Source organism: Liolophura sinensis, chromosome 6, assembly GCF_032854445.1.
Source record: "Liolophura sinensis isolate JHLJ2023 chromosome 6, CUHK_Ljap_v2, whole genome shotgun sequence".
NCBI classification, from domain to species: Eukaryota; Metazoa; Mollusca; class Polyplacophora; order Chitonida; family Chitonidae; genus Liolophura; species Liolophura sinensis.
The window spans coordinates 55,738,975-55,752,385 of record NC_088300.1 but is presented as its reverse complement, the minus strand read 5'-3'; the positions used below and the strand labels follow the sequence as shown (position 1 = coordinate 55,752,385).

The 13,411-nt window shown below is 36.3% G+C and overlaps 1 protein-coding gene across 2 annotated transcripts in view; it reads right to left on the bottom strand.

Annotated features, from left to right (window-relative positions):
* Positions 1-13,411, bottom strand: part of LOC135468345 (cilia- and flagella-associated protein 43-like) — a 31,333-nt gene that overhangs the window by 3,517 nt on the left and 14,405 nt on the right. For both annotated transcript variants that reach the window (XM_064746544.1, XM_064746543.1), the window contains exons 22-37: positions 13,229-13,345; positions 12,709-12,750; positions 10,834-10,912; positions 10,544-10,635; positions 10,024-10,230; positions 9,186-9,356; positions 8,353-8,481; positions 7,973-8,092; positions 6,864-6,971; positions 6,330-6,505; positions 5,801-6,014; positions 4,523-4,635; positions 3,943-4,102; positions 2,289-2,362; positions 1,654-1,744; positions 397-477 (exon numbers count right to left, since the gene is read on the bottom strand). In XM_064746544.1, the coding sequence (XP_064602614.1) occupies positions 397-477; positions 1,654-1,744; positions 2,289-2,362; positions 3,943-4,102; positions 4,523-4,635; positions 5,801-6,014; positions 6,330-6,505; positions 6,864-6,971; positions 7,973-8,092; positions 8,353-8,481; positions 9,186-9,356; positions 10,024-10,230; positions 10,544-10,635; positions 10,834-10,912; positions 12,709-12,750; positions 13,229-13,345 (1,974 nt within the window). The remainder of the gene's footprint in view (positions 1-396; positions 478-1,653; positions 1,745-2,288; positions 2,363-3,942; positions 4,103-4,522; positions 4,636-5,800; positions 6,015-6,329; positions 6,506-6,863; positions 6,972-7,972; positions 8,093-8,352; positions 8,482-9,185; positions 9,357-10,023; positions 10,231-10,543; positions 10,636-10,833; positions 10,913-12,708; positions 12,751-13,228; positions 13,346-13,411) is intronic.

The window sequence follows — 13,411 nt, the reverse complement described above, 5'->3', positions numbered from 1 at the left end:
ACTATACGACCACAACACTGAATACTGATGAGAATGTCTTTAATATTCAGTTATATTTTGCCATTCTTCAAAAACAATTGTGTTTGAGAGCTTTTAAAGAAAGAGATTAAGAGACAATCTGTTAAAGTCGCATAACACACTAGCAGGGAGCAGTGGTAAGATGCATTAACAAAGGACAACACTGACTGATACAACGAAAACAGCACATTCTCTATTGTATACAATTAATAAAATTGCATGACCATTCGCTGGTGTGAGTTGGTTGAATGCTATAAATTGATCATGACCATTGTCATCATTATGTTACAGTATGAAAACTAATGAATATAACAGTGTCAGTGAGTGTCAGTCTATATTATCACCAAGGTCAACCATGTTAAAAGTGAGTGAGTTTACCTTCTGTAATAACTGTAAAGTCTGCTCAAGAATGCTGATTTCCTGAGCTTTCTTTCCATCATAGTCCTGTTCATTCAGGTACTGAAACAGTTGAAAACATTCAATATATATATTTATTTTACAGATATATATGTGCATTCTCCATTCATAAATGATGTGAGTGAAATGAGTACAAGAAAGTTTGTAACAGCTTAAATATTAAAGCAAGTTAGCCAACAGCATTGCTGGGGTCTGCGCTATTAGTGTATTACCATTTCTGGTAGCCTGGTGAAAACGTTGTGCATATTACATTGAAAAAAAACATAAAGAAAAAAACAAATGTTAAGAATGAACAGGGATAAACCTGGATTTGAACTTGAGGCTGCTAGGTTTCATATGCAATGGACCTACTGTACTAAACCAGTGAAAAGAAGACATCTGGCACTATGTTAAACAAAATTTGGTTGATTTTCATTGCTTTTTCTCTTTTTTCACTGCTGGTAAACTCTTAAAAACTGTAGTCATTATGATCTTTGGGAACAAAACTTGCAAACAACTACCACATGTTATGTAAAAAAATCTGAACCATAAAGTAAGCATCATAATGAGAAAATATAGATTTTAAGTCAAGCACAAAATACACGTACAGTATAGTTCTATGGAGTCTTGGGTGTCAAGTATGCTAAAACATAATGCTGCAGCTAAGCAGCATACTGGTCTACCTGTCATTGGTTTATGTTTTATAACAACTCTGTGAAGCCCAGAAATTCCTGCTGTACTGAGAGGAAGGGTGTGCAAGTAAACATAATCAATAAGCTGCATAACATAAATACTGCTTGAGAGAGATGAAAATGACAACTACCTTAGATGAGAGCAATACACATGGTATTCAACATTCACTGTTCGCTATGCTATTTATTATGTAAATTTTGACAATTTGAAGATTTTGTGTATCTGAATGTCTTTATGTTCAATGTTTTTAGCTTCAGGCCTTCACAGACTTTTCTACAGTCTGACGTCATATATGAAGTCTTGTATGACATTGTGTCTTGTTGAGTGATGTAGGAAAGCTAAGCTTATGACATCACTCTGCTAAGCACAGACTGGAACATCATAAAACAAACTGTTTCTTTCCTGGTGCCATGGCATCTATGTGTAAAATACCAAAATGTAACAACAGAAAAAAGTGATGCCTAACATGTGAAATAACAATTTGTATCAGTCAAGAAAATCCTGAAATTTCACCTATATATAAATAATAAAGGTTTTTCTTCTCACCAGTTGGATTTCTCGCGTAACTTTCATAAACTGAATGTCCTTCATCTTGCTGACCAAGTCCTCAATCAGCATCAACATCCTCTTATGTTCCCTGGTGAGTACAAGATAAAAGTTTGTTACCAGCTGATAAAAGATACAGTACTGCCTTTTATGTGCTACACATTGTCAAACAAGTGTTTTTGGACCACTTCAGTGTTGTCCTAAGGATAAATATAGGGAAGAAAAAATGCAAGGGCAATGTGAAAAAACTTGATCAACAATAAATTTATCAACTGATGGTGTATGCTACAATTTGAGTATTGCCTTAAGATTTTTGCTACAACAGTTTTCAGGATGTAAAAGTGGTTGACTTTGCTCTGCATTTGTTGGAGAAGGATGTAATCTGCTATCCTCATTTGTGACCTCACATTATCTGCAATGTACCTGCTGTGCTACTTTATCTGAATTTTCACTCAGTCATACAGCCCAACGATAATATAATGGCCACATTGATTGTACTTTGACAATAACATGAACAGTCAAACTTTTTTGATATACAGTAGATATCAAGACATAATGGGAATAATTATGATAAAGTGTAGAAAACATCTATTTTCAGTTAGAAACAAGTATGATACCAAACTAAAAAGACTTACCATTCAAGCTGCAAAATGCCTTTACGAAAATCCTTGCTTTCTACCATGCTTGCCATTTTGCTTTCTCCAAGTTGCTGTAAACCAAATCGCCCAAGACAAAGATTACTAAACAACTTAAAAGCACAGAAATATCATGTAATCTCTCAGTGTACTTATAAATGAAGATGCATCTATGAATTTACATGACGCAATTCATGTTTTTTGGATAAGAAGGTCAAATAAAACCAATTACGGTTATAATCTTTTACTGACATGCAATGGCAGAAACAACAGATCAACTTTTGCTTGACCTTGCAGGAACAGACCCTGCAATGAACCATATATTTTGCATACACATGCCTATATATCTGATATCAAAAGACCAGAGGCTATATCCTCTATCTGAAAACTACCGATCATCTCACACTTCATCGTACCTTTCATGTTGTATACATGTACACATATCGGATTCCAAAAGCCCAGAGGATATATTCGGTATCTGATAATTACCAGATCATCTGACACTTCATCGTACCATGATACTGACCCTGTATGTTGTATACATGTAAACATATTGGATTCAAAAAGCCCGGAGGATATATTCGGTATCTGATAATTACCAGATCATCTGACACTTCATTGTACCATGATACTGACCCTTTATGTTGTATACATGTACACATATTGGATTCAAAAAGCCCAGAGGATATATTCGGTATCTGATAATTACCAGATCATCTGACACTTCATCGTACCATGATACTGACCCTTTATGTTGTATACATGTAAACATATTGGATTCAAAAAGCCCAGAGGATATATTCGGTATCTGATAATTACCAGATCATCTGACACTTCATCGTACCATGATACTGACCCTTTATGTTGTATACATGTACACATATTGGATTCAAAAGGCTCGGAGGATATATTCAGTATCTGATAATTACCAGATCATCTGACACTTCATCGTACCATGATACTGACCCTGTATGTTGTATACATGTACACATATTGGATTCAAAAGGCTCGGAGTATATATTCGGTATCTGATAATTACCAGATCATCTGACACTTCATTGTACCATGATACTGACCCTGTATGTTTTGTACATGTACACATATTGGATTCCAAAAGCCCAGAGGATATATTCGGTATCTAATAATTACCAGATCATCTGACACTTCATCGTACCATGATACTGACCCTTTATGTTGTATACATGTACACATATTGGATTCAAAAGGCTCGGAGGATATATTCGGTATCTGATAATTACCAGATCATCTGACACTTCATTGTACCATGATACTGACCCTTTATGTTGTATACATGTACACATATTGGATTCAAAAAGCCCGGAGGATATATTCGGTATCTGATAATTACCAGATCATCTGACACTTCATTGTACCATGATACTGACCCTTTATGTTGTATACATGTACACATATTGGATTCAAAAAGCCCAGAGGATATATTCGGTATCTAATAATTACCAGATCATCTGACACTTCATTGTACCATGATACTGACCCTGTATGTTTTGTACATGTACACATATCTGATTCCAAAAGCCCGAAGGCAATATCCCGTATCTGATAATTACTAGATCATCTGACACTTCATCGTACCAAAAGACTGGAGGCCATCCAGTCGGAGAGGACTACTCACCTTAATGGTACTGTTCAGATCCTCCACAACTGTTCTGTGTACAAGAACGCTCTCACTGAAGTCTGGTATGAATGAACCGGGGTCTATCTCAACCTGTCCCTGCTTCAACATCATCTGCACCTCCAAATTACAGGTAAACCTTAGCTGGTCTTCCTTCAACCTGGAACATGAATATAGAATATGTCACAAATACATAAAACATACAATGGTGAGCATGAAGACATTCAGTCATCATTATATCATTATGCATACATATTTATAATTCATACAATGTTCATCTTCGAGACTGTGAAAGAGAATTTTTAATCATGTAGGCAAAAAAACACTATCACTTGTCAGTATTTTGTGACGTTTCCAGTCGAATGAGGCGTTTCAAGGACATGCAAAAAACATTATTCTGGACAACTGACACTTCAGTTTCTTAGCGGTTTTACTCAAACAATATGATGATATCCCATTCAAATCTGATGGTTTAAATCAGAAGTCCTTTGTGCGGTATGAGAAGCAGCTTACAAATTGTATTGTAAATCTTAAACTTGATATTTGCATGAAAATTAAGACAACAATTTACAAACTATACCTGGAAATATGTTGCATTATGTCCTCAATATCTCCCTTCAGCACATCATCTTCTTCTTGGCGTTTTTGTAAATACACATTCATCTCTGCTAAGGTGCTTTCTTTGGACTTCACCTACCAAAGTAAGCAGCAATTGTATTTGTAACAGGAAAACAGATGTCTCAGTAGTCTTAGAGGACAGAGTGACAATAAGCAAGTTTCGAAATATGACGTTATGACAAGGAAAATCTCTTTGTAACTGGACGTTGTCGTTTTACAGCATGATAGGTTGAATCTGCCAGTTTTAATATGGGATGGTATATAGAATAAAGAAGACTTAGAGGGATTAGGCTGATTTCTGTATAATGTTCTTGGTTGGGTTTGAGTTCATAACATTTTGGAACAATGACAATATTCCACTGGTATTTTGATCTGGGACGACACTTTTTCTGTCTTAAAACATCTAAATCAAAAACTACGTATTGGAATTTTTCACTAACTATCGCTATGTTGCTTTGACTGTTCTACTTGTGCACCATGTCTCGATTGCCTTTTAGATTATGGCTGCATATGTATCACCGCATTAGCAAAGGTCACGAATATGTAACAATTATGATGTCACAAACACCAGTTGCCAACAATTGAAATGGTGTAAAATATTCCATAATTAACATCTTAGTATCAATGGGGATTAATGAGTATATCCTCGAGCTCACAACCTGACAAAAACAATGTTATATATCCACCAGGACAATTTAACACTGGGACCAGTTTCACAAAGTGCTCTTTATATCACACAAGCTGTATTTATTTATTTATTTATTTATTTAACACCGTACTCAAGAATTATTAACTCTGGCGGCCAGCATTATGGTAGGCAGAGGTCAGGGTTATACCCATACCACATCCGCATGTCTCTGGCAGAACTTCCAATGTGCGGTGCTATATGTATGCCTTCTACTAGTATTGAAGACATACATGTAGCATCACCACGGTAATTACATGCATGTCACACTATGCAGGCGTTGTCCAAGAACATTTAGTTACCTGCTTTGTCAACACTTGACAAACACTCATAGTGTTACATGTGCATAACTGCTATAGCAAATGGTTCCTATGAAGGGGAATCGCCAAGGTAGTTACATGAACAGGACTGGTAATACACAAAATACCACATGTGCATGTAGGTGACAAATTTAAATCATTCCAAAGCAAAGAAAGTATGTACATGTAGCCACTTAAAACTTTTAGTACTATTCGCTTTTACATAATTACAAGTTTCTGTCCTAGATTAACTTACAAGCAATTCACTAGCGACTTTCTCTCTGCGATAACGACACATCCTCTCCCAGATATAATCCTCCAGACCCTCTGGCATGTTATGTTCTTTATCTGCCTCATCTAGGAAGGCCTCCATGATTGCCTTAGCCTGACGGGATGTGGATGAATGTTCAGCAAATGGGTTAGGAGAGTTAGGGTCAAACACTGGGGTGTCACCCTTCATCTTCTGACCTCTGACATACAAATAAAAATCACATGAGATTCTCATGACATATCTCACATGATAAACTGATCTCAAATCAAAGTTTAAAGTAAGCAATATACAAATAATTATTATACATTTATGATAGCAATGTACACGTATAACAGGAATAGTAACAAATCTACCCTTGAGTAAAATAAAGTCAGTAATTATCTCTTGAAAAAAAGTCAATAAACTTGGGTCACTTTTGGAAGAGTGCTAGTATGCCACTTTGTTTGGCTGGAAATTTTACTTCAGTGCAGACACAATAGAATGCCTCCTTCAACTTGGCCCAGGAAAGTCCTACCTGGGTCTCTTTTTGAAGAGTTTGAAAAGTTGTTCGGCCTGCAGAGCAGTACAATCACTAAAGTCCTTCTTAAATGTTTTCTCCATCACCTTGTCCTCCAACTGCAACCTCACATATTCCCCAGTAAAATGCTCCACTTGCTGTTTTGTTTCTTGGAGAGTTTGGCTTGAGATTTGCTGAAGAGAAAAGAGTACACGTACTATCATTGTTTTGAGAAAACAAGAACTTGTACTGGTTTGGTCCAGTCCAGTTCTAAGCCCCTAAGCTAAATTGTCAGAGTACAGTCTTAATGAAATAGTTACTTATGAATATGTACAGGTCATTTAGAAATACAGATTGAGCTACTAAAATAAACCACCAATTTATTCACAAGAATAACCAGGTAAACATTTACAGTCTTTCATATAATTTATCTTCTCTTAAATCAAGTGGTTTGAAAATGAAAATTTGTGACCTAAAAGATCTTGGCTGTGCTAAAAGGTGAAGCTGAGGTAAGACCAGACAGCCAGGATGGATCGTTGGTTCGTGTCTCACCTTAGCTGCCCTCTTCTCGTCCAGCACTCTGTTCAGTTCATTCTCTCGGTACTCCAGTTCCTCCTCCAGCAGCATAGAGTATCTCAGCCTCAGCATCTTTAGCTCCTCCTATAATACATCAAAAATGAAATCATGAAATCAAAATGAAAATAAATTCAAGACTCATCAATTTCTTAGGAAATTTACCAATCAATATACATGGATTAATCAGAAATACATAGCATACCACCAGTGAAATGACATTCAAGTCATCAAAACAAACTAAATGTATAATGAATTATCTGCCCTTGTCTAACGTCCATAGTTTAAAAGACATGTTTTTTTTAAAAAATTGCTGTACTCGAATCCAAATCCATAAAAATGGTTATCACTTTCCCCTTGGCAACAAGTTTCTACCAAGCTTAAACTAAATCAGTTAGTTATTTTTCCAGATATTAATCACACCTTCCTTTGCATACAACTTGAGATATCATCAAGTACCAAGGCAATCGGCTCCTCTTAGTATATGTATGTATGTATCCTGGGGTTTTAACTTCGTAGTTAACAATTTTTCAGTCATATTTATGACGAAAAGTCGTTAGGTGTGTGTACATATATTGTGTCTAAAGCATCATGCCGAAGACACCAGACATAACACCCCACCCGGTCAAATTACACGGACACCAGACCAACCAGTCATGTTTCCTTGATCTGACCTCTCACTGCTGAGTGCCGGGTTTGATCTCCCGACTTCTTTGTGGTACAAACAAAACAAGTCTCCTTTAATATCTAAACTTTGATTCATTATCAAAATTCATTCATATTTTCTTTGGCCCCTGGCCTCAGTTTCCTTCCACATCAGATTGACAACAAGATGAAGACAGATTGACGGTTAACAAACCAACAGGTAAACAGACACCCAAATGCCCAGTGTTGAAGACATACATGTGACAATCTTTACTAAGAAGGAACAGTTAACATGTCTGTTCAATGACTAGAAAAATATTCTGATTCACAAATGAAGAAATGGATGTCCAGAAAAATAAGTGCATGTACATAGATGTGAATACTAAAGAAACAACGAAAACCTTCATTTACACTTGGCTGTATTAATACAGTTCTGATCATACCTGATAGACGACCATCTGTGTACGAACTTTCTTCATGAAGAGCTGATTGAGGCCCTCATCAAACGATGCCATGCTCTCCTGAATCACTGCCTGCAGCTTCCTCAGCTCAGTCTCCAGTTGCTACGATAGTACATATATATCAAACTTTGTTATTTTGTTATTGTCCTATTCATCATTTCAGGTAATTTCAATGAACATTTTCTTTCTTTACATTTAGTTTTGTTTTGCACAATAGTGCAGTTACAAAGACCACAATGACCTCTGGAGCTTTACGTTAGTAGTATTTCTTAAAATCCATCACTATGTTAGGTACAGCTGACCCTAGCCAGGTTTTAATTTGTACTTGTAAAATAAGCTACATGCACAAGAAATGTTCCTACCTTCCTGTACTTCTCCCTCTCTTCTTCTAGCTCCTTCACTTTTCTTTCATAATCCTTAGCCATTTTTGTCTCCTCTTCACTCCAATCTTCCTGCTTCTTATTACTCATGAAGGCTGGCACCGGGATGTCCTGTTGATCACAAAATGCCCCAACAAATTATATAAATGAAAATAAACTGAGCAGATACATCACAAAGTATACACATTTGATTCTGCTATTTGCTCTGTTATAATCACATGAATAAACAATCTTATTTGTCCTCTGACATATTTACTTAGTCTTAGGCTTTGAATACAGAAGCTGCTAAATCATACATAGGAACAGCCTCAATCTCTCAGACAAAAGTCACACATTATTGCTCAGCTGATAGCAGAACAGTTCACCTTGTCTGGATTTTCCCAATGTTCTGCCCAAGCACAGTAGCCCCAAAATTCAAATTCGCTGACAGTACATGTCTTAGATTACTATGCTCACTTCACATTAATCTTCATGCATCCACAAGCTTTGCAAGTGTTTAACACACAAGAGCATTAAATTGACAGTTTTTATTTGTTCTGCCTGCAGTAAATAAGACCTTTATAGCTTCAGATAAATGTTTAATATGTAGATTTTGAGGTATGATTTTGTGACATGACAGTGACTGCTAATTGTGGTCTCATCTTGTTGATCGATATTTAGCATCCCTGAAAAGCATTTACTTTTGTAAACTTTTAAAATGCCCAAAAATGATTTACCATTCATGTCTGGATCTCAACTATATATCGATGTACATGCCTGTTCTTCAAGAGTGCCCTGCTATTGTCACCTGATGTTTAGTAAACCAAAATATATACCTTCTTGAGTTCATCTTCCTTCTTGATCTCTAGCACTCCTCCCATCATCATGCCAAGTGCTCTCTCGCGGGCATTGTCTCCCATTTCCTTTAGACGCCGCTCTTCCTCAGCCTTCTCCTGTTTCTCTTTCTCCTTTTTCTGCTCTGGGGTCAGGAATTTCTCTACCTTCACCTTCAAAGTAAAAACAGTCATGATTAACCAAACTGTTAACCCAGTCCTGTACAAAAGAAACCAGCAAGACATAAATTTGATAAGAATCTTGGAAAAGTGAGTTACACCAAACCACTGATGGTAGTATGATGATTTCAGGTACCATTTAAATGTACACACTGACCTAGTGAATAAACCATGACCTAGCGATGAGCAATTGAATGAGGGCTGATTTTAATACTGATATATGTATGTGTGTGTGTGTGTGTGTGTGTGTATATATATATATATATATATATATATATATATATATATATATATATATATATATATATATATTAATACATATGAATTTACATCTATACTTTGCATTATGTAACTGCTTCACTCACTTGTGACTACCTCATTGGTGTAATGCCGTACTTGTTATAACAACCTCACCTGATATACCTGGTAATGCATCAATTGCTGTGGGAAGGTCTGTCAGCAACCTGCGGATTGTCATGGGTTTTCCCCGGGCTCTGCCTGGTTTCCTCCCAACATAATGCTGGCCGCCGTCGCATAAGTGAAATATTCTTGATTACGGCGTAAAACATGAATCAAATAAATAAATAAATAAATCAACTGCTGTGAGAACCTCACCTTGTCTAATACCTCACTAATACTGTGACAACTTCTCTCAACTCACCTCACTGTCATCAACAGTCAGCAAGAGCTCAGGTTTCTCCAGGCTGCTTAGCTCTGGCTCTACCACTTCCTCCTTCAGATCTAAGTCCTCCAAAATCTTATGAATCCTCTTGTTTTTGTCCTTGATCTTAATTATTTCTTGCTCTTTCTTAACAAAGCCATCCTCAAATTCACTGTTGAAAGCTTTCTTTATTTTAAATATAGTGTCCTGCGGGGAAAAATGAGAGTGACAGAAGAGCTCACTTTTCTATTTGACACTTCTTCACAGACACAGTTCATTCTGACAGACAATTCTAGTTCTAAAATAACTTCAATATGGAATAAACCTTGGAAATTTATCTAATTTATCAAATTACATTCACTGAACAGAGTACAATAGGGATATATGGTATGCACTGACTATATTAATAGGTATTTGTAACAAATACACATAGCTACTAGTTAAAGTCTATAATCTCAAAGATAACAAACAAAAGAGATGATATGCCAATTAGGCACAGAAAGGCTAGTCATCTGCTCACCTCCAGTAAGATGATCTGACACAGCTTCTGTTCTCTAGTGTGTAACTCAAACTGACTGAACAGGAGTGGATTACCCCCACCATACTGGGCACCTACAAAATGCAGAAGATATTATTTATCAAGCAGAATGGCCACTTACAATACTACATTACATCCTTAGTTGTATCGTAACTTTTAACAACAATTGTGATTCAGTTGTGTATTTATTGAAGTATAACAGATCTGTTTCTGTGACAATGACATAAAGGTACAGAAGAGCATTCTATATTCAGTTTATCTTTTTTGCTTACCTAAACTTCCTGCAATAGAGGGCAGTTCTTTGGAATCATCTTCTGTTTCCTCCATTTCTACTCCCTCATCTTCTAGTGGCTGTAAAATCATACACATTAATATCATATAGTTGATTTGGACTATATTTGGACTAGTCACCTTGTATGTGGCTGTATGTGGGAAGGTCTACCAGGAACATGCGGATGGTCGTGGGTCACCCCCTTCCCCCGGGGCTCTGTCCGGTTTCCTCCTACCATAATGATGGTCGCCGTCATATAAGTGAAATATTCTTGAGTACCGCATAAAACACCAATCAAATAAATAAAACTGAAAGTAAGATTTCACTGTGAGTCATTGTTGCTCGAGTACAGAACAGGTGTGAAAGAAGTACTGTCATATTATACTTCAGCATTACATATGAGAATATAACACGTTTAAAATAAAGAATTAAAACAGTGCTTTAAAATTAGTGTTTAAAACAAGATCAATGCCTTACTGAATAGTATCCAAATATCCCAAAACATATTACTCAAAGCATCATTTTACTTAAATAATTACACATGTATACATGTCCTGTACATAGATATAGTACTGTTTATATAACATGGAAGAGTTGCTTCCACAACTGATTGTGTTATTCCTCTTTCCCACAACAATAATACAGACAGTATTTGATTCCTCTTGAGGATCAGGTATAAACATACCTGTACATAAACAGAATAGCTAACATGTTGCAACAAGTTTGACAACCATGATGATTTCAAGTGTACCCAATAGTTTTCCAGTTTAAACCTCAGAAATGTCTGAGAATTATCATCAAAAACATTTCACACAGTAATGTGACTCATTTTGAATACTGAATTACATTATCACTTCAAGTGTTAATAGATCTATTAATTCACACACTCATACAATGTACAAATATAAGGTAACACTACAATCATTAACATTTGGAATTTACCACAGACAACAGTTAATAGCCACATAAATACATGTAAATAAATTTGGCATTGGTGTAAACAAAACGGTTATTATTCTGTGTTTATCTGTAGCAGAATGTTAAATAATAGTGTTACTATAGTGTATCCTTGGATTCTCAATAGTATGATGGCTTGGTTTGGGTTGGAAACTTTGAACTGATTATTTCAGAGGGTTATGTCAGTCTCAGTTAGGAAATTTCAGAATGATTAGACAGGATTATATGTATTTGCCCATTTCAGCCAAATCATGAAGTATCCCATCTTTATGGAAAGTGACACTAACAATAATTTGTATCTTATCATGGTGACATTATAACATTTTCCTGAGGTCATTTTTTCTTTCCAAGACAGTGGAGACAGCAGGCATGGACAAACACTCTTTATTTAACCATTCTGACATTCTGATTCATTAGATAATCACATACACTTAAAACCAGTCACTTGCACCACTTCACCAAAATAACACTGAAAATCACAACAGTTACATGTAGCTGGCACACAAGTGTACTTACTCCTGTAGTGAAGCGCTGTGCATACGCCTGGTACGGCCGCATAAATCAAACAAATACTGGTCACAATAACTACATTTGCATGCACACACACATTTCTGAAGGTACACTATAATACTGTGAGTGGATGATTCCACCTGTACTGTTGTAAAACTTGAAAGTAAAAAAACAATATATATCTGTTGGGAACAGACTGAAACGTCCTGGGTATGCATGCTAATGGTGATGTATATATACTATTAAATAGATACTATAAGATGTGCTAATTACTGCCTTATAAAATCTGCGAACTGATTTTACCCAAAGTAATCAGAGACAGTACAAACACAATATTACAACTACTCTGTGTCTAATAGAAAATTCATGCATGTGAGGCGAAGAATGTTTACCAGGAACAGTCACTTACAGAGTTAGGTTTTCTTCCAGCTTCTGCCATCTCTTTTCTGGCCTAAAAGTGACAAGTGAGACAGACATTTTGAAAGTAATACGGAAACATGTGCAGAATTGAGCCATCAGAATAATAGAAGAACTCTGAAGAACAAGAAAGGCCATAATAGTTTTGAAATGGACCAAACAGCCCAAACCTTTCTTTGTCACCTGTTGAATCCATCAGGCATGTACTGTTCCAATTCCACAAAAAGTCCAGAAAACTCTTAAAGCCCAAAATGGAGCAAAAAAGACAATAATTTTGGCCCCCAAAAAATGGGCCAAAACTGAAACTCGATCTGCAACTCTTGATGGTGAGGTATCAATAAAATACAAAGAGCTTACATCTTAATTCCTAATTCCTTATGGACTGAAAGATGAGCTGTATACCCTCCTGTACCAGTTGGAAGGTTAATAACACGCTGGAAGGAGGAGCTCAGGCATAGTGTGGACGAAATGCCTAAGCAGCAGGTGTACACAATTTAAGGTAGGTAACTCACAGCCTGGTCCAACACTTCCACTTTCCTCCTCTTGGTCACCATTTCCAACATCTGTAGAGAGCTCCTTGAGCGAGTCTTCATAGGGAAGTTGCTTACTTCTAAGTTTGAGTTAAAGGCCTGAAAAAGTACCATCATCCCTTTTGATTTTCAAGTAATCAGCAGAAAAAAAGTTGATACACATAA